The 20,770-nt window shown below is 45.3% G+C and overlaps 1 protein-coding gene across 1 annotated transcript in view; it reads left to right on the top strand.

Annotated features, from left to right (window-relative positions):
• Positions 1-18,345: 18,345 nt before the first annotated feature.
• The window catches only part of ANGPT1 (angiopoietin 1), a 490,004-nt gene continuing 487,579 nt past the window's right edge, over positions 18,346-20,770 (top strand). The window contains exon 1 of the mRNA XM_073679768.1: positions 18,346-19,030. Within this exon, the coding sequence (XP_073535869.1) occupies positions 18,728-19,030 (303 nt within the window). The 5' untranslated portion in view covers positions 18,346-18,727. The remainder of the gene's footprint in view (positions 19,031-20,770) is intronic.

The following is a 20,770-nucleotide window of genomic DNA, read 5'->3' as shown; positions in this document are numbered from 1 at the left end:
CCCTGTGTTGTCTTCCCCTTTTGTCTTTAGTGTGCTAGCGGAGGTTGACTAGTGCTCATCTCCTTCCACCCCCAGCTATAGCCTTACGCCAGGGATAGTAGGGCGAGGCACGTGATCGGCGACAGCTGCGGAGGCTGTATAGGGACATTAGGGGGAGACAGGGTGATGCTAGTCCAGATTAGGAGGTCACCTCTTCCCCCTTTCCCCAGTGTCTGGGCTCCTTTTCCCTTTACCCTCTGTGTTGCACTCACACCTGGCATGACTATGTGTGTTGCACTCACACCTGACGTGACAACATGTCTATCACCTTTCTTACCATGTGTTACAGAGGAGAACACTCTATCAGCGCAGAACATCACAGCTGTGGGCTTAGACCATAACATAAGCCTAGAGTCTGCTCCGCTACGAACACATGAGACAAGGTCTCACAATGGCTGATACATCTTGATAAACCGATGGAGCACTAAATAATACTAAACAGGCTGAATCACACAACGTCACTCCTGAGCCATCAGTCCAATCACAATCAGCAACCACTGCAATGCTTCAATGTTTTAATACAGTATCTGATCAACATCTTGATGTCTCTTTAATGAAACAATACCATCCACACATGGGTGCAGCAGAAGGGCCTTATTCTGCTTTCCTAAATTACACTTAGTGGGGGGAACCCTAATTGTATGAACTTCCCACCACCCATTCACCTCAGTCCTTGAACAAGGAGTATACCTCTCTCTCAGGGGAATAGCTATAGTGGGTTACGGTTGCACTTGGGTCCTGGAGCCATGAGGGCTCAAAAGGTCCCTTTGGCTCAAATGAAACATGATAATTGGGCATCTAAGATTTTGCATTGGGGTCCATGAGCTTCAAGTTATTCCACTGCTGTTTTTAATTTGATTGGACATCAAGGCTGAATTGTCATCAGTGCATTGGAGTAATTTCCTCTGTATCTGGGTCTTATGTCTGGAACGGTCCTGGAAGCAATGTTCTGGAATGGTCCCTGATTGGCCCACCAATTCAACTGGACTGCGCTGCACTGTATCAGGCCTTTGAGGCTGTCGGCATCTTCCCCCTAGCTTCTCTGTCTCCCGGAGCTCCCAGCTCTCTGCTACTCTTCCCTTCTTTCTGGGTCCCACTTTTCATGCTCATTAGCTCTCTTTCTTCCCCCTCGTATCCTCTTTTTTGATCACCATTTCAGGTTCTACCCTACCATGCTTTGGTGGTGTCTACTCATAGTTCACCATGCATTGCTGTCTCCTTTCTGTATCATTACATGGGACCCCCTCATTCCCTCCATGTTGCCCATCAACAGGTTACATTTCTATGTTCTCATACTGTTTGCTAGGGTTTACTCCTGGTACCCGGTTTCCACACTTCCTCTTTATATAAATTTCGTCCTAGTATGTGTTTGAGAAACAGAAAAAAGAATGTAAAGGACAATGACTGAATGGTGAAAAATTTCTGTAAGAGCTGCGAGAAATACCTAAAATAAACATTACGGGGCTGCATAAGGACAAGCAGAAAAATCAAGAGTTGGAGCTTGGCTACCAAAAATGCAGAACACTGTACTTTGTTATTAAGATCACTGTCCATGGGAACGTGATAAGAGACACATAGGTCAATAGGTTAAGTTTGCAACTTCTCCACATGTGTTTATATGGTAGAAAGGCCGTGTCACATGGAATCATGTATATGATGCTTCAACGCTTTCAACAAAGGCCGCATTCTTGAGCTCGTAATCTGGTAATCCTCAGACCACCTATGGGACACCTCTCAGAAACACAAGGTCTGAACACCATCATTTCCTTTCAAGGATCAGGTTAATACCAAAGGATTTTACAATATTTTATATACTCCCCCATGTATGATAACAAGAAATTATGAGTTTATTGCCTTCTTCTCCTCCATTCATCAGATGTGGGCTTTGTGCGGTGTGACCTTAGTGCTATAATATAATGGTTGCATCTATTACCAGAGAGGACCAAATGAAAGGGATGTCCAAAATCAGAAACTGTCTATGAGCTATGGTGAGTTCTGCAGTTTTTCCAGCAAAAATACCAAGAACCTCTTAACATACTTGACATTTCATTTAAAGAGGACATCTTTTCTTTGAATTCCAAATTGTTGTGTTTCTCTGTTGGATATTTAGGAATACATTGACAATTTTTTATTGTTTTGGGAATACAAGTATGTACTAAGCCAGAAATGTCAGGAGAGCTGACAAATTCTCCATAACGTATGTAAATACAGTTATGTCAATTTTTTGGTTGTTTGTTTGCCAGATGTTTAAAGAGAACCTGTCACGACGATTTTGTAATGTAAAGTAAATCTATGACTGTAATGGAGCTGTAATACTGATTACATTGATACCTTTTGTGAAAAAAATTGCTTTGTGGTTCTTCTTTAATCACCATTTATTTCACAATATTTAGTCACTTTATGGCATTAATATTTGGTACTTAATTGTACATATTATTCAGTAACTATATAGTAGCGGTATTTGATCATGATATGGCGATAATATTTATTCACTATATAGTAATATTAGTTGGTGCTTTTTTGGGATGCTATACAGTCACTAGATGGTCATAATGTTTGATCACGGTATGATGATAATATTTAGTCACTTTATGCTAGTAATATTTGGTGCCCAATTGTCAGTACTGGAGGTAAGACACTATTATAAAGTGCTTTAATTGCAGTTATGTTAGGTCATGTTGTTTATATGCAATATACTATCCTTCCTTGATTCCAGTCTATATGATAAAGGGGGAATTTTTGGGGGTGTGGAATGTAACACAGGTACTTCAGATGCAGTGACACAGAAACACAGAGCAGCCAGTACAGGGTTAATAAACAGGGGGGATTTATTGAAACAGGGTCAATCTCCACACAGGGAGTAACAGGGAAAATATGTGGACAACAAGGGGAGTAGCAGGTAACAGACTATAACCGACAATCCACAGTTTGGCTAGATGTAGCAGAGTCGACAGGGTTGTAATCGGCAGTTTTACACTTAGCTGACTCTTGTTCCCCACAAGGCAGTTGCCGGCTGATGCCGGTGTTGGTTTCTTCTGGCTTCCCCGCCTAAGCAATGCTCCGTCTTCTGGCGACAGCGGGCGGTCTCCGGTTTGACCCGCTGAGCCCCTAGTCCATAACACTGCACCTCACTTGCTCGGCTCCACGTCATCTGGCGGCAGCGAGCGGTCTCCACTTTGACCCGCTGAGCCCCTAGTCCATAACACTGCACCTCACTCGCTCGGCTCCACGGACCCTGCGTCTCTTCTCCCTCTAGTGGGGCTTGACCCCAACTGTCAACTCTCTGCTTTCCTGCGCAAACCTCCTTTTTCTCCCTCTTCCTAGACACGCCCCCAGCTCCCCGGTCACCTGACCCCTGAGCTCTGGACACGCCTCCAGCTTCCCGGTCACCTGACTCCTGTGCTTGCAGTCTGTCTTCCCCCTGCAACCAGAGGCACGGCCCCGGCAGTTCCGGATCCCTTGTTCTGAAAGTACTTACACCCCGGTCTTCCCCCTTACACTCCCGCTCTCCTTTAACTCGCCATTCCACTGGTGAGAGTTCCTTCACCAAACGTTCACATTCTTGGACTTTCTGGACGATACATTGCCATATAAACTGATCTTGTTCGTAACGGTGAGGGGGCACTCCTGCTGTTGTCCGTTCTGACTGGCGTAACTCAGTTTGACCGATGGGGGGTGCAGGAACACTTGGATTCCCAATCTCTGCCTGCCCGGTGGCTTTAACCATTGGTGTTCCCTCACCACCTGCACTGGGGACTGCAGGTAATCGAGTGCTGGGGCTCGGAGGTAGAATCAACAATTCTTCTTCATCCACATCGTGACTTGGGGCAACTGTGACAGGACCCTCTCTAGAAGCAGGTGATCCTTCTTCATATTCATCATCTTTAGACAGACAGGGCCGCGGCATACTACGATGAACCTCTCTGGTAGGGGCTCCTTCGGCCCCCTCGGGTAGAAATTCATACACAGGTCCTTCAGCGCCAACCCTGCGCTTCACTCGGTGGGGGGTTCCTTTCCCACCGCCTACTCAATTTGACTCAGGGCCGCCTGTCTCGAACCAACACCCGCTCCCCGGGGCTCAGAGCTGTCCCTCGAAGAGACAATGTCTCATGATGTTTGAGCTCCCGAAACTTTTGTTGTACCAACCATCGGAGGGTCTGCATTCGATGCCGGTGTTCCCGGAGCCAAGAAGACATCCCCGTCCGTGGGTAGTCCTCCTCGGGGTCCAGCTCTAACTCAGTAATCTCTCTCCCCTTTCGCCCGAATAGTAAGGTATAAGGAGTGAACCCAATCGTACTATTCACTCGGTTGTTGCAGACCCACACCAGCTCGGCCACAAACTCAGGCCATCGTAACTTCCGATCTTCCTCCAACGTGCGGAGCATTTGGATCAGTGTCCGATTAAAGCGTTCACATGCCCCATTTCCTTGAGGGTGGTATGGAGTAGTCCGTGACTTCTCAATCCTGTAAAACTGGTGCAACTCTTCCATCACCCGGCCCTGGAAGCAGGGGCCTTGATCAGAATGGATCCTCTTTGGGCAGCCGTACACCCGAATGAAGTCTTGGCAGATGGCCTGCGCAGCTGATTTGGCGGTCTGGTCTCTGGTCAGGGGTCACTACTGCAAACTTTGTGAAGTGGTCTGTCATCACCAGGCAATATTCATACCCGAGATGCGCCGGTCCAACAGTCAAATAGTCGATCATCAGCACCTTCAAGGGGGCAGAAGTCACAGTGGTTTGTATGGGGACCCGCTGCTCCAGGGGCTTAACCAGCTCACAGCTCCGACATCTTCGACAAGTGTCTTCTATTGTTGCTCGCAGTCGGGGGTGATACACCAGCCTCTGCAACCACTGAAATGTCTTCTCTGGTCCGAAGTGAGTCCCTCGTTCATGAGCCTCTTTAGCCACTACTCCGACCAACTTCTCTGGGATCACCACTTGCCAAGTGATCCTGAACTCTCGCCGTAGATGTACCCGTCGGTACAGCAGCCCATCTCGCAAACAAAGTCTCTCCCATTGTCCCAGCATTTTCAGGGCCCCCGGGGAGAGGGTACTCCTCTCCTTTCGACTGGGGAGCTGTCTCAAAGCCACCCATTGACGTAATTGGGCAACTTGTTTGTCAGTCTGAAGTCGGACCCAGTCATCTCTTGGCTGCCCTAGCACTTGTTCTTCCGACGTCTCTCCGATCTGTCCCTTCGCCGCGACCAGGGGTACCACGAAACTTCGGAAGCTAGGGACCTCATCCACCTCCAAATCTTCATCGCGGTCATGATCAGGCTGTTCATATGTCACTCTGGAGGGGGCGTCGGCGTGAGTATTCTCTGTCTTAGACCAGTAGGTGATCTTATATCTGTACCTGGCCAAAGGGGCAACTCACCGCTGCTTCAGGGCCCCCAATTTTGCATTCTCCAGGTGAGCCAGCGGGTTGTTATCTGTTCTCACCAGTACTTCGGACCCGGACAAATACTCTGCGAACTTTTCGGTCATTGCCCAAACCAGAGCCAGCAACTCTAATTTGAAAGAGCTATAATTATCTGGGTTCCTCTCAGAGTTGTGAAGGGAGCAACTGGCGTACGCAATCACGCGCTCTTTCTCCTCCTGTACTTGATATAACACGGCTCCCAGACCATGTAGGCTCCCATCAGTGTGGAGTATAAATGGTTGGGAGAAATCTGCATAGACAAGTATTGGGCCCTCGGTCAGGGCCACTTTTAGGGCACGGAAGGCCTCTTCCTGGCTGCTTCCCCACCAAATCGCCTGATTCTTGGAGCCCGCCGGCACTCCCTTAAGTAGCTTGAGCAATGGGTTGGCTATGCGGGTGAAGTTCTTCACAAATCTTCGGTAGTACCCGGCAAGTCCCAGGAAGGCCCAAACGTCCTTCACTGTCTTCAGGGTAGGCCACTCCTGTACGGCGGCCACCTTTTCCCCGGTGGGCCTGACTCCTTCACCGGACACAGTATGACCGAGATATTCGATCTGTTTGCGGAACAGGTGGCACTTCTGGGGCTTCACCTTTAGGCCATGACTCTGTAGGTGACTCAATAGTTGCTCCAGTCGCTGGAGGTGCTCCTCGAAGGTGGTGGCATAGACAGTTATATCGTCAAGATGAATCAGTGTCGCCTCGAAGTTCAAATCGCCCAGACACCTCTCCATCAGATGCTGGAACGTCCCGAGGGCATTAGTCAAGCCAAAGGGCATCCGATTGAACTTGAACAGTCCCATGGGTAATATGAACACTGTCTTTGCACGGTCATGTTCAGCCATGGGCTCTTGCCAATACCCGCTGGCCAGATCCAAGGAGGAGAAGTATCTTGCCTTCCCTAAGGCCGACAGGGACTCTTCGATTCGGGGTATTGGGTAAGAGTCTCGTACTATACAGGCATTCAGTCGTCTATAGTCCACACAGAACCGCAGGGTCCTATCTTTCTTCCTGACCAGGACAATCGGGGCTGCCCACAGACTCTGACTCTCCCTTATCACACCATTCTGTAACATATGGGCTAGCATCTCCTTAACCTCTTTATACATCTGGGGAGGTATCGGCCAGTATCTCTCCCGCACTGGGGCAGCGCTCCCAGTGGGAATCTCGTGGGTAATGGCTTCGGTGCAACCAAAATCATCCTCATGGCGAGCAAACACTTCCTGGTACCGCTCCTGTACCTTCTCAACCTGCTGCACCTGTCGAGGTGAAAGTCCCGTCAATTCAGCCCGCATTTGTTCTAGGATTCTTCGTCCCTCCTTCGCACTAGGATGGTGGGATTCCAGCGGCACAGTGACCGCCAGAGTCCAGAGGTCTCCTCGTACAGTGGACAGCTGTAACACATCAGGTTGCACCAATTTCTCTGGCATTCCCAGAATCTGGGCTATTTCCACCCTGGGAGGGAGTGTGATATCACCTTCGCCCAGATTAACGCACCGCACTATAACATTGCCACCCTGGATGGTGGTCAGTGTCCGAGCCACCAGGAGTCCGGGGGGTACTTTGTCCATCGATGTTGGTTCTATCTGAACTTCGACCCCCTCAAGAGGTGTGCAGGCCCATGCGGGTAACGTGAGTACAGTTTGTCCTGGTGGTAAGGTGAGTGCCATAGCTGCTGGTACTATTATCTTCCCCAAGACCTTCCCTTAACTCGACGTCTCCTGAGCCTGGGCGGCTCGGATTAATTGTTGAAAACCCCTCCTTTGGGGGGTTTGTGGGTCCCACCGGTCAAGAGGAATCTCCTTCGGCTCACTAATCAGGATTTGCCCGATCTCTTTCAGCACATTCATTCCGAGGGTCACCGGGGGTCCACTTCCGGTTCCCCCTGCAACCAAGACGACCCCTTTTTTCCCACATCTTTTCCACACACTCGGATCTTCATCCACACCACCCCTTAGACCGGGATGAGTAATTGATTAGCTGCCGTGAGTCTAATTACTGGTCCGCATTTATCTCTGGAAATCGCTGTTGAAAGTAGGCTTCTGTCATCGTAGTCACCTGGGATCCCGTGTCAATCAGGCAGTGAACAGCCCAACAGCTTATTTCGGCCCAGACAGTCGGGCTGGTGGAAACTAGGTCCTTGGGACTTCCTCTTTTTCTTTCCCCTTCCTTAGGCTCCGGGCTGTGTCCCCCAAACATGGAGCCCGTTAGTTTAACGGATGCCGAGACAGGGGCCGACCTCGGCTTGCACAGCCCCTGGCGTAATGTCCTGCGCCTCCACACTTCCAGCAGATCGTGTCTCAGTCTGTGTAGGGCTGCCTCACTTCTCTACGGAACTCTCCTGCAGGGCGGCGCCTGAATTCAATTCCTTCCCTAACTGGGGAAATCGATCCGGGTATCTCTGGTGTCGGTGCAGGGGTCTTCTTGAGACTGGACCATTCACCCCGCATCTCCTGTATCTCCTTTCGCATCTCTCAAGCCCATTCCGGTTCAGCTGCAGGCGGGGTGAGTACCTCGTTACTCCGGACCATCCCTGCCAGGGCCGTCACCCCCATCTCCTGCTCTCTCACATGTGCCTCCACCCCCACTTCTAGAAAAGTCATACGTGGGTTAGCGCGCAGGCGCTCCCGCAAGGCCTGCTTCAGCTGCACATCAATGAGGCCTGTCACAAATTGGTCCCTTAAGACCACGTCAGGGGGGCCCATTCCCAAATTCCCCATGTCGTCTTTTCTAGTGATATAGGCATGCACCCTCTGTAATGCATTAACATACTGCGTCACAGTCTCCCCCTCCTGCTGCACTTGGTGAAACAGCCGTATCCTCAGTTCTCCTACATTGGTGGGTTCCCCATGCATCTCCTCCAATATCTGCACCACTTTTTCTACAGTATCCTGGTCATGAGGAGGGTGGTACATTACGGAGTGCCGGGCCTCGCTGTCCAGGGCCAGTAGGGCTATTTCGGCTTGCATAGCTGGGGTCATCGGATGCATACATGACATTCTCCTAACTCTCTCAACCCAGTCCCACAGCATCACATTGTCCCCGGTGAACTTTGGGAGATTGCTGAGCATGGCGCCCAGCGGCAAGCTAGATCCAGGGGCTCCCAGGATGGGCTGATCTGCAGTGTCTGTGTCTAAAGACTGCATCCTGCCAAATGTAACACAGGTACTTTAGATGCAGTGACACAGAAACACAGAGCAGCCAGTACAGGGTTAATAAACAGGGGGGATTTATTATAACAGGGTCAATCTCCACGCAGGGAGTAACAGGGGAAACATGTGGACAACAAGGGGAGTAGCAGGAAACAGACTATAACCGACAATCCACAGTTTGGCTAGATGTAGCAGATTCGACACGGTTGTAATCGGCAGTTTTACACTTAGCTGACTCTTGTTCCCCACAAGGCAGTTGCCGGCTGATGCCAGTGTTGTTTTCTTCTGGCTTCCCGGCCTAAGCAATGCTTCGTCTTCTGGGGGCAGCGGGCGGTCTCCAGTTTCACCCGCTGAGCCCCTAGTCCATAACTCTACACCTCACTTGCTTGGCTCCACGGACCCTGCGTCTCTTCTCCCTCTAGTGGGGCTTGACCCCAACTGTCAACTCTCTGCTTTCCCGCGCAAACCTCCTTTTTCTCCCCCTTCCTAGATACGACCCCAGCTCCCCGGTCAACTGACCCCTGAGCTCTGGCTCCAGACACGCCCCCAGCTTCCCGGTCACCTGACTCCTGTGCTCACAGTCTGTCTTCCCCCTGCAACCAGAGGCACGGCCCCGGCAGTTCCGGATCCCTTGTTCTGAAAGTACTTACACCCCGGTCTTCCCCCTTACACTGATCATAATATGCCTTCCTAAACATAGCCCTGACTATTGAAGAGCTTCATACTTATGTATATGAGATATACTCCAAAAACGTAATATACAATTTGTATATTGCGGTCTAGGAAATTCTTAAGTTGTCTGGCCTTAGAATACAAGTCTGCAGTTTCTCTATGTGACTGCAGACTTGTCAATTCAGCACACTGTGAATATTTTCCGCTGCTGGTGTAAGGGGGTGTTAGGGACTGTCATGTGCCTTCTCTCCTGAAAGACAGTTTTTACAAAATGGTTCAGACATGTGTTTGTATTGTGTTTTATGACTGTGATAATATGTGAAAATGCATGGAACTGTATAGGAACTAATTGATGCGGATATTGTAATGTAACTAATGTATAATGTGCAGTGATTAGGGAAAGCAGAGAGTTAGGTTTAAGGCATGAGGTATACTATGGATCTTAGAAGTTAGATTAAGAAAGGGAAATATGCAGTGGTCGGCATATTAGTTAAGTAGGTGAAAGGTTATTTTTCCCCAGCAACAGACTGCAGGGGCAGACTGAGTAGGTTAGAATACAGTTAATGTGTTTGGGACCAGCCCAGCATGGGAAGGAGAAGGAAAAGAAAGAGCATTTCCTGCTTTAGGGAGTTGGAGTCTAAGACAGTGAGAGGTTCAAGTGGGAAGTTCAGGTGCAAGTTCCAGTGGTCATTACCAGTACATATCATTCGGGGAGTTTGAGGACACACCATAAGTCCATAAGTCTTGAGGAAATCCCTGTGAGATTCGATGTCCATGGCCTGGAGTAGGCACTGGAATGCGTGTTTTATTCTCTTTGATGCGGAAGAGGCCAGACAGAGAAAAGCGAAAGGGAATGGTGGCGGGTCTCAGAAAAGCTGCATTGCCGGATGGGGAGTCCCTAGGACCAACAGAAGCTGTTGAGGTAGGGACAGTCTGAGAGGAACGGAGGCAAAGCCTCACAATGTACTGTGTGAATAGAACAGCAACCGACACCGCATGTGGCAGACTGTTGTATGTGAACTGTCCAGTAAAGTTAAACTTGTTGAAATGAACCAAGTGTCTCCTAATGTGTGTGTCTCTGACCCATGGATATGGATGCAGCGGAGGCTTCCAGCCTACAAGTGACACCCTCAGCTCCCGGCACTGGCACCAGAATATTCTCACAGCGAAGTGTACACGATGTGAGGATTTACAAGTTTGCAGTCACATAGAGTGACCGCAGACTTGTACCCTGAGGCGGGACAATACCTTTAAATGCACTTAAGATAGATTCACAATAATACAGTGCTCTCCACTGAGCTTTACATCGGGGTTTCTTTTGGAATCCCCAAAAAGTGTGTTCCAATGGGAACACCGACAGATCTCTGTTCCATTTGCTTGAATTCAGAGTCTACAGTGACTCCGCTGGCTTCATTTAAAGGGAATCTGTCACCCCCAATATCAGACCTCTACTATGGGCATACAGGTGATACAGGTAACTATAGATTTACTTTTCTATGGCCCATAGTAGAGGTCTGATTGCAGAGAAATCAGGTTTTATAAAGTCTGTTTTCCAGAGGCTTGGCGTCCAGGGGACACCAAGCGAACCCCTCCTATCTGCTTACTATTCCCCTATATCGCCGCCTCTGTGCTAAATCACCATATCCCCCCCTCCCCTGCACATCACAGGGCCCTGTGACAGGCCCTGTGACGTGCCCTGCTCTTTTTCCCCTCCCGTGCATACGCAAAGCGCCGCTCCCACGGAGCGTGCTTTGTTTCCCTCCGGCCCCGTTTGGCTGCGTACTACGCCGCAGCCTTGCATTGCGCAAGCGACGGTGAGTCACTGTGACTTCCGCTCCGCTGGCAGTACGCAGCCAAACGAGGCCTGAGGGAAACAAAGCGGGGGGGGTGCAGATGAGGGGGGAATATGGTGATTTAGCACAGAGGCAGCGATTTAGGAGAATAGTAAGCAGATAGGAGGGGTTTGCTTGGCGTCCCTCGGATGCCAAGTCTCTGGAAAACAGACTTTATAAAAACAGATTTCTCTGCAATCATACCTCTACTATGGGCCATACAGGTATGTATAGATTTACTTTTCTATCACCTGTATGCCCATAGTAGAAGTCTGATATTGCCCAGGGGAGTGACACATTCCCTTTAAAGGGAACTTGACAGCTGATACATGCTGCCTAATCCACGGGCAGCATGTATCAGACACTGATACTCTGTATCATTTTAGAGTGCCGGGGACCCACCTGGCTGAGTTTTCTCCAGCACGGCTCAGTCTCCGGGGGCTATAAAACTATGTTTTTCTCTGCCGCTGCAACTCAGGGTTAAACATACGTGGCTGAGATCGTATAGCCAGTGCCTGATACATGCGGCCTGTGGATCGGGCAACATGTATCAGTTGTTAGGTTCCCTTCAAGTGAACGGCTCCATCAGAGTTCTCGTTACAATAATTTTCATGGGGATTCCGACAGAAACCTCAATTTAGTGCTCAGAGGACAGCGCTATTAATGTGAACCTAGCCTAACTTTTTGGGATTCTCGAAAAACATATCTAGAATGAAAACACACAGTGTTTATATATGGGGATTTAATGAAGTATCATGGATGGAAGAAAGCTATTACTCTGACATTAACCTTATAGATGTTGGAGGTTATACCCGCAGATGAAACCGATAATTAAATACCGTTAACCCTTCCAAAGAAAACAATATAGAAGTCAAACTGTTCCAATGGTATTTCCTTTACTCTGCAGATCACATTAACAACAAGGTCGATATTTTGGACAAAGCAGTTGTGCAAATCTCTCAAATAGCAGGTCGCCATTATTTGCATTGGGGTCAGTTGACTCTAGTTCCTAGCTGATGATGGTTACGCTTTAGCTCCCGGTGACATTACTTTCTTTCCATTGAAGGCTAATTATTTAAGTAATGTGTTTGGAGTTTTTTTTTTTTTGACCAGTGATAAATGAGGGAAGGAGCTGAAGGTCCCAAAGTTAAAGCACCCTTGCACCTCCCGGAAAAGACAAACAAGCGACGTCCTGTGTCATGTCTAAAATAGAAAGGCCATAGAGAAGAGCTGGAGTGTTTTCCTGAGAAACACCACAAGGGGGTCTCGTCTAATAGCTTTCCTCACAATTACTCCATAAGCCGCTGCCGTCTCATTCATCATCTGTCGCTGGACTGATTGCCGGAGGCTCGGCCAAAGAAAAAAAAAAGATTGTCAGTCCTCGTAGAACATAAACCAAATATCCCGCACTAACCAAACAGAATGCTGAGAATGAGAGGGCCACGCTCGGAAATCACATTTCTACGGATTCATTCATTAACCTATAAACAATAACAGCTCTTATATTTTCCGCATAGTTATCGGAGAACACAATGAGATGTATTTGCTAAAAGGTGTCATTTCAGTCACAAGAGATTAATGGCTTCCCCGGGGTGAGAAATGACTCTGCGGAGTTATTTCAGCCGCTTAGTAAATGACTTTGGTTGGATAATATTGGAATAGGTTAAGAGCTTTGTAAACAGTGGCAACAACATTTGTTCGGAGAGCTTTAAAACCGTCCAACCTTCAGAAGTCCCTTTAGGCCAGGGCTGCCCGGTGACTTTGCTCGTACGATGGCGAGTCCAAAAACATTCTTGTGCCTTGATGACACGCGACTATTTCAGGACAGGTCACATATGTATGTAAAAGTTATGTAGAAGTCCAGGGAGGCAAGGTTGGGCATCACTTGCGGCAGTGATAGAAAATATGACTGGGCTGAATTCTCTGCCATGGGCATGTAGTAGATGCAGTTGGTGACCCCATTGACAATCATTAGATGTAGTGTTACCATGTCGTTCCAGCATTAATTTAACTATATTTTTAAACATTTTCAACACATTGTAGTCTTTGCTGTTTGCTGGGATTCTTTGACCTGAGACCCCAACTGTTTGCTCATACTTTAAAGAGTAACCGTCAATTTTAATTTTTATTACATAACTCATTGGTGCACTTGAAAGTAAGAAAATTTATAATATATATTATAAGAAAATTCAGGTTTTTTTACTCTTCCTGGATTGATCTTCTACTCTTAAAGGGAATCTGTCAGCAAGCTTTTGCTACCTCATCTGAGAGCAGCATGATGTAGGCAAAGAGACCCTGATTCCAATGATGTATCACTTAGATTACTGGGTGCAGCAGTTGTGACACAATCAGAGCTTTTAAATATAGGATGAAGCAGTGGTGAGAAATCTAACCCCGCCCAAATCAGGCTATGTACATTGTCTATTGACAGTGAATAGCTTATCACAGGAGGGGGCGTGGTCAGACCAGTGCTCTTGTGCCAGCTAGTCACAGCTCAGCAATGATAATTTCCTAGTGATAAAACCTTCATGATAAATAAACAGAACGCAGCTTGATAAGTGATACATTTTTGAATTCTGTGTTTTAAAACCTACCTCATGCTGTCCTCAGATTACATAGCAAATCCTCTTTAATTTATGGATAAAATCTGTGTTTAGTAATAACAGGTTTTCCCATTACTAAGATAGGAGAAGGCAGTTGGTGCTTTTAAAATTCTAAGAGAGGGAAGGAGCTAGAGACAGATACAGAGATTCTGCTGCAAGTTCTCCTGAAACAACAGCTACAGTTCTCCATAGAACTTTATGAGCACCAACTCTCATTTCTTATCTCAGTAATGGGAAAATTTGCATTCACCGAAGACACATTTTAACGTGATTTGAGAATTTTGAGGATGAATGACCAGTCCTGGAGGAGAAAGAAGCAGATTTCTTTAATAAGATATATTACAAAGTTTCTTATTTTCAAATGTACTACTGAGTTATGAAAAAATAAATAAAAACAACGATAATTCTTTCAGCGTGAGCAAAGAAGATTAGAAACTCATAGGCTTTCTATTAAACCAATCAACACGCTGCTCCTGTTGAAGGATAAGTTCAGCACTTCTGTTCTTGGTTTTAGTGATTGTGGTAGACTGGGAACTAAAATCAACTACACTGAACAGGAGATACAACATATCAAAAATGTTTAATGGTTTAGTTGATACCTTTTATGGTCTCACTCACAGTGGGTGGCAGTTGGCTCCAAGTATTGGGGTCCCTTGAGTGTCAGTCACACTTGTTTATCTTACACTTGATGCAAAAAAAGAAAAAAAAATACATAGCAGCACCAGCCATCTTTTAAAATTAAAAATTCTTTATTTTGAACAATGTAAAATATCACATGATTGTGTTTGAATAGAAAACAATTAAAGCATTTGTGGCCTGATGATCACCCATAATCATAGAATATATACAGTAGGAAAAATAAGTATTTGATACACTGCCGATTTTGCAAGTTTTCACACAAAGAATGGAGAGTTCTGTAATTTTTATTGTAGGTACACTTCACCTGTGAGAGACAGAATCTAAGAATAAAGACCAGAAAATCACATTGCATGATTGTTACATAGTTAATTTGCATTTTATTGCATGAAGTAAGTATTTGCTACAATAGAAAAACAGAAATATTGGGCACAGAAACCATTGTTTGCAGTTACAGAGGTCAAATGTTTCCTGTAGTTCTTGACCAAGTTTGCAGCAGGGATTTTGACCCACTCCTTCATACAGGTATTCTCCAGATCTTTCAGGTTTCAGGGCTGTCGCTGGGCAACATTGAGTTTCAGCTCCCTTCAAAGATTTTCTATTGGGTTCAGGTCTGCAGACTGGCTAGGCCACTCTAGAACCATGAAATGCTTCTTACGGAGCCACTCCTTAGTTTCCCTGGCTGTGTGTTTCAGGTCATTGTCATGCTGGAAGATCCAGCCATGACCCATCTTCAATGCTCTTACTGAGGGAAAGAGATTGTTGGCCAAAATTTTGTGATACGTGACCCCATCCATCCTCCCTTCAATACGGTGCAGTCGTCCAAAGTATGAGGTTTCCCCCACCATGCTTCACAGTTGGGACGGTGTTTTTTGGGTTGTACTCATCCTTCTTCTTCCTCCAAACACGGCGAGTGGAGTTGATACCAAAAAGTTCTAGTTTGGTCTCATCTGAACACATGACATTCTCCCTTGCCTCCTCTGGATCATCCAGATGGTCATTGGCGAACTTCAAATGGGTCTGGACATGTGCTGGCGTGAACAGCGGGGCCTTGCGTGCTGTGCAGGACTTTAATCCATGACGGCATAGTATGTTACTAATGGCAATGTTTGAAATTGTGGTCCCAGCTCTCTACAGGTCATTGACCAGGTCCTCCCATGTAATTCTGGGCTGATTCTTGACCTTTCTCAGAATCATCCTTACCTCTCGAGGCGAGATCCTGCATGGAGCCCCAGACCAAGGAGGATTGACAGTCATCTTGTGTTTCTTCCATTTTCTAATAATTGTGCCAACAATTGTTGCCTTCTCACCAAGCTGTTTGCCTATTGTCCTGTAGCCCATACTAGCTGTGTGCAGGTCTGCAATTTTTTCCCTGGTGTCATTAGACAGCTCTTTGGTCTTGGCCAGGTGTCTTTGCATACAATGTGATTTTCTGTTTTTTTTTCTGTCTCTCACGGTTGAAGTGTATCTACAAAAACATTGCAGACCTCTCCATTCTTTGTAGGTGTGAAAACTTGCAAAATCGGAAGTGTATTAAATATTTATTTTACCAACTGTATCTCACACTTGGTTTGACAAGTATAGAGCGTATTTATCCAGATTGCTGTTAACCAAGACAAGCCAAGGCCAATGGACATTGACCAAGACAAGCATAATGACCATTAACCAAGGCAAGCCCATTGGCCATTGATCAAGACAAGTCTAATGGTCATTGACCAAGATAAGCATTATGGCCATTAACCAAGACAAGCCTTATGGCAATTAACCAAGACAAGCTCAATGGTCATTAACAAAGACAAGCTCAATGGTCATTGATAAAGACAAGCCTAATGGTCACTAGTCAAGGCAAGCCTTATGGCCATTGATCAACACAAGCCCAATGGCAATTGATCAAAACAAGCCCAATGGCCATTGACCAAAACAATCCCAATGGCCCTTAACTAAGACCAAGATAAGCCTAAAGGCCATCGACCAAGACAAGTCCAATGGTGACTAACCAAGAAAAGACCAATGGCCACACATTTACCTGGTGCTCATGCCAGTTTAGCTGGCACCCCACTGGATTCTATGGATATAAAATATTAAAATAGTAAACTTTTCAATAAGCTCTCCTCTTCCGTTACAGCCATAGGTTTCGTACATCCCCTTCTGCTTCTTGCTGGCAATGTTACATAATGGACACAGTGACCTTATGTATAAGGACAATATAGACAACATATCATCATGTAGCATTGTCCATTAATTGTTTTGGTAGACTAGTGAAATACTGTATTTAAAAATTATATTGTATTCCTTCAAAACTCCCTGAAAAGTGCTGAGATGATCACTACAGTAGGTGCCTCCTTTTTGTCTAACTTGCTATCTTCTGCCTGTTGTCAAGCTTCTAGCAGCAGAGATGACAAGATGAATCTATATTATATCATATATATTATTTATATGGCTTCCGATGAGCTGGTGTCTGAACAGTCGGCCTGTGTCCTGCTCTTCCTTTATCTATATTGAGGTTTAGTTGACACAAGGTGACGTTTTAATAGTAGAGATAAGATAGAACTATCCTGATGGGTAAACCTTGTCGCCTTGTGATGACTTTTACACTTTTTTGATCAAAATAGTGATAAATAAATACTCATGTTATGTATATGTTCCATTACTATTACTTATTTTATTTACTACAGGGTATATGCTCATTTTGCTTTTCTTCTTGGGTTTTGAATTACAGGAAGTGGGAGCATTTCTACAAGTTGTGGCTCCTGCTCTCCTGTCTGTCAAACTGCATACAGGTGTAACCGAGAAGTAAGCTTCCAATTCAGGACATGCAAGTCATTGGTCAATTGTAGTATTATTGCATGCAAGGAATTAAGGGGAAAGGAAGTTCCAACACGTATAGTGCTTGCAGAATACTGATAAAGAAAAACTAACCAGAGTGGATGGCAAATTACACAGCATGGGATTTTTGACATTTCCTGGACATATTAGACTGGTGTATGCATCAAAAGAAGTTTTACCTTGTTTTGCGGGATGGGGACTGCAATATCATACTTTGTGAAAAGAAGGAAGGTTGAACTTGATAGAGCTAGGTCTTTATTCAACCTAAATTACTATGTTACTATGTTAAAGGTAAATGTTGAGATTAGTGATGAGCGAGCATGTTCTGTTAACCCTTTCGGTGAGCATCGGGTGCTCGTCGAGCATCTTCGGCGTGCTCGGGTGTTGCGTTTGAGTCACTTTGTGCGCATGGTTTGCGACTGTTTGACAGCTTCAATGCATGTGAGGAATGCCTAAGAAACAAGCATTCCTCACATGTATTAAAGCTGTCAAACAGTCGCAAATCATGCGCACGAAGTAACTCAAACATAACACCCGAACATGCCGAAGATACTCAGCGAGCACTCGAGCATGCTCGTAAATCTCAAGTAACGAGCATGCTCGCTCATCACTAGTTGAGATCCTCTAACTCTAACCTTTCCCATATTTTATCACCAATGTCTGACAGTCCAGATTATTTAATTATCTAAGCATTTAACGTCCAGGAACTATGACTTTTTATCATTTCGATTTCTATAACGAACCCTTGTTTGCTTTCGGTGGTGTTTATGCGCCGAAGCAATGTCACCTAACCGCCCTCATTGTCTGCTAATTCAATTGTTTTTACAGCACCTGTCTGTAAACTCCTAATCTTCAAGACGTGCATGTCCCAGAGGTGGATGTACGCTGCAACCATCATTGTCCAGTCTGGACAAAGTGGTCGGAAAACAACCCCTTTAGCCGGTCTAATTCTGCATCATTAACCTAATGAAGGTGTCACCTTCACTTCCATTGTGTCTGGTCCCTGAAAAAAAAAAATAATAATAATTTTACAGAAGGATAATGAGTCTTAATCCGCTGACAAGGACAAAGTGCCTTTTCTCGGGCTGTTAGTTGTGTTGTAGAATAAGCCTGATTGAGGTCATGCATGCAGCCACTTTGTAAACTGATATCTTTCTCCTTAAACCACCAGCTACGCTTTGCATAGGGGCGCACTCAAATTCCTGTCAAGCCATCTCTTAGGCTGCTTCCAGCTTGAATGCCTTAATAAAACTCTGAGGGTCTGGAGTGGAAATAACAGATCTGCTGCAGCCAGAGTACAGGCAAAAAGGGGACCAGGGCTTTCCATGTGTGCAGCCGACTGGTTAATCTTTAGACTGCAAATGAGGATACACAATAGATCCTTGCACTAAATATATCTATTGGAGCTGAAGATATCACAGGGGTGAAATCAAATTGTGCAGCTGGAGACTTCTCCTACAACGACTTGTGGTTCTTTCCAGGCTTTGACTTCTTCTTGTATATCTTGCAAGGGAAACTTGACATTTTAGAAGGCAGTTCTGGACGGGGATGGCATCCGGAATAGTATTCAGCATTTGCCTTGCACTTATTGCAAATACAGAGGGCAACGTGCAAAGGAAAGGGACAGACGGCAATGGAAGAAGATACAATCGCATCCAACATGGGCAGTGCACTTACACTTTTATCCTTCCTGAACATGATGGGAATTGTCGCGAGGGCACAACTACCACCGACCAGTATAATGCCAATGCTTTACAGAGGGACGCACCACAAATGGATCAGGATTTTCCGTCGCAGAAAATCCAACATCTGGAACATGTGATGGAAAATTACACTCAATGGCTGCAAAAAGTAAGTGCCCCTTCATGAGCTGGGCTTAATTTTTTTTTTTTTTTTTAGAATGGAACTTTCTTATGAACAGAGTTTCAAGATTGTTGTTAAGTTTCGCTCCACTGGTTACTTTGTTTGTTTATTTATTTATACTTGTTTGTTACTTTGTGTCTTCTGCTCACACCCGTATTTAGGAGGGATGCACTCCAGAAAGAGCAGAGAGTATAAATAATGTGCTATCCTCTATATATAGGGCAGCTATCCCCAGCAAATGTCACCAAACATACCTGGAAGATAGGATCAGGGCAGGAGCTAACCTTTGCAAGACTCATTTATCTAGATGAAGGGGGCTTATTGTAATCTCCATCCTCTCATTACTAGAACTTATAAGAAAGCGGTGAGAATTAGAGGGGACAGGACCTTCCCCGGTCACTGGAGGAAAGCTGATCACAAGCAAGGTCTTGTTACTGGGACCTACAGTGATCAGCTGATGTCTCCAGGTGAGCTGAGCAAGTCTCTAATAACCAATAAAACACAGTAATTTAAAAAGTGTGGGGGAGGGGAGTCTTCAGCAAATGATGCTTGTATGAGGATATAACACTGCCATAGGCTGCAGCGTAGTACAACATATCACTATTAACCCTCCAAAATTAGCAATATGTTGTGCATTTACTATACAGTCTATGCATTTATTGTCATTTATAAATTACATGTATTATCTATGATCACAATGTAGCAAGTTTAGCTACAGAACAGGATGAAAATGTCAGGGCACATGCTTTTGTTCTCTGGTATCAGGCCTGAGTGGTACAAACAGATCTCACTATGAAGTTCTTCTGGGTTTTTTTTTGTATCTAGTAAATTACTAATTATACAGAGCAAATGTATCCATCAACCTAGTATCTGACTATAACTTATCTAATTAATAAACTCTATTATCTATCTATCTATGTATCTATCTAACATCTATCATATATCTATCTATCTACTTGTATCTATCTATTATCTATGTATCATCTATCTATCTATTTATCTAGCTATCTACTGTATATATCTATCTATCTATCTATGTATCATCTATTATCTTTCTATCTATCTATCTATCTATCTTTGTATCTATCTATCTATCTATGTATCATCTATCTATCTATTTATCTAGCTATCTACTGTATATATCTATCTATCTATCTATCCATATATCTGTTTTCTATTATCTATCTCATATCTATCTATCATGCATCTATCTATATATTATCTATCTAATATCTATCTATTATATATCTATCTTATATTTATCTATCTATCTTTTATCTATTATCTATCTATTATCTATCTCTATTATCTATCTATTATCTATCTATCTCTATTATCTAACTCATCTCTCTCTCAATTCAATTCAAAGAAGCTTTATTGGCAGGACCAAATAAACATTAGTTTTGCCAAAGCATCTCTCTCATCTATCTCTCATCTGTCTTACTCTGCCAGCCATGTATCTCTATATTCGGTGACAGGCCGTATTAAGTGAATGAGCTGTAATTATTTTGCGGCATTCCAGTAGTGGCGTCAGTGGGGTCAGTAGTGAACTCCAGCACAGTCCTCCACAATCAGACCTGTGTTTGTAGCTTCCTTCTCTGGTAACATGTGTAGTGTTGGTGCTCGCCGTACACTGCCGGATGCCTGTGCCGGTGTCTGCGCTCACATCCCCTTATTCTCACTATTAGTGGGGTTGCCGGCGGCTTTTCGTGCTGTCGTAGCTCTGCT

Source organism: Phyllobates terribilis, unplaced genomic scaffold (genome assembly GCF_046119375.1).
Source record: "Phyllobates terribilis strain yellow unplaced genomic scaffold, ASM4611937v1 Scaffold_4__5_contigs__length_816908805, whole genome shotgun sequence".
Taxonomy (NCBI): domain Eukaryota; kingdom Metazoa; phylum Chordata; class Amphibia; order Anura; family Dendrobatidae; genus Phyllobates; species Phyllobates terribilis.
Note: the sequence above shows the minus strand (reverse complement) of the source record. Positions and strands in the feature narration are given on the sequence as shown.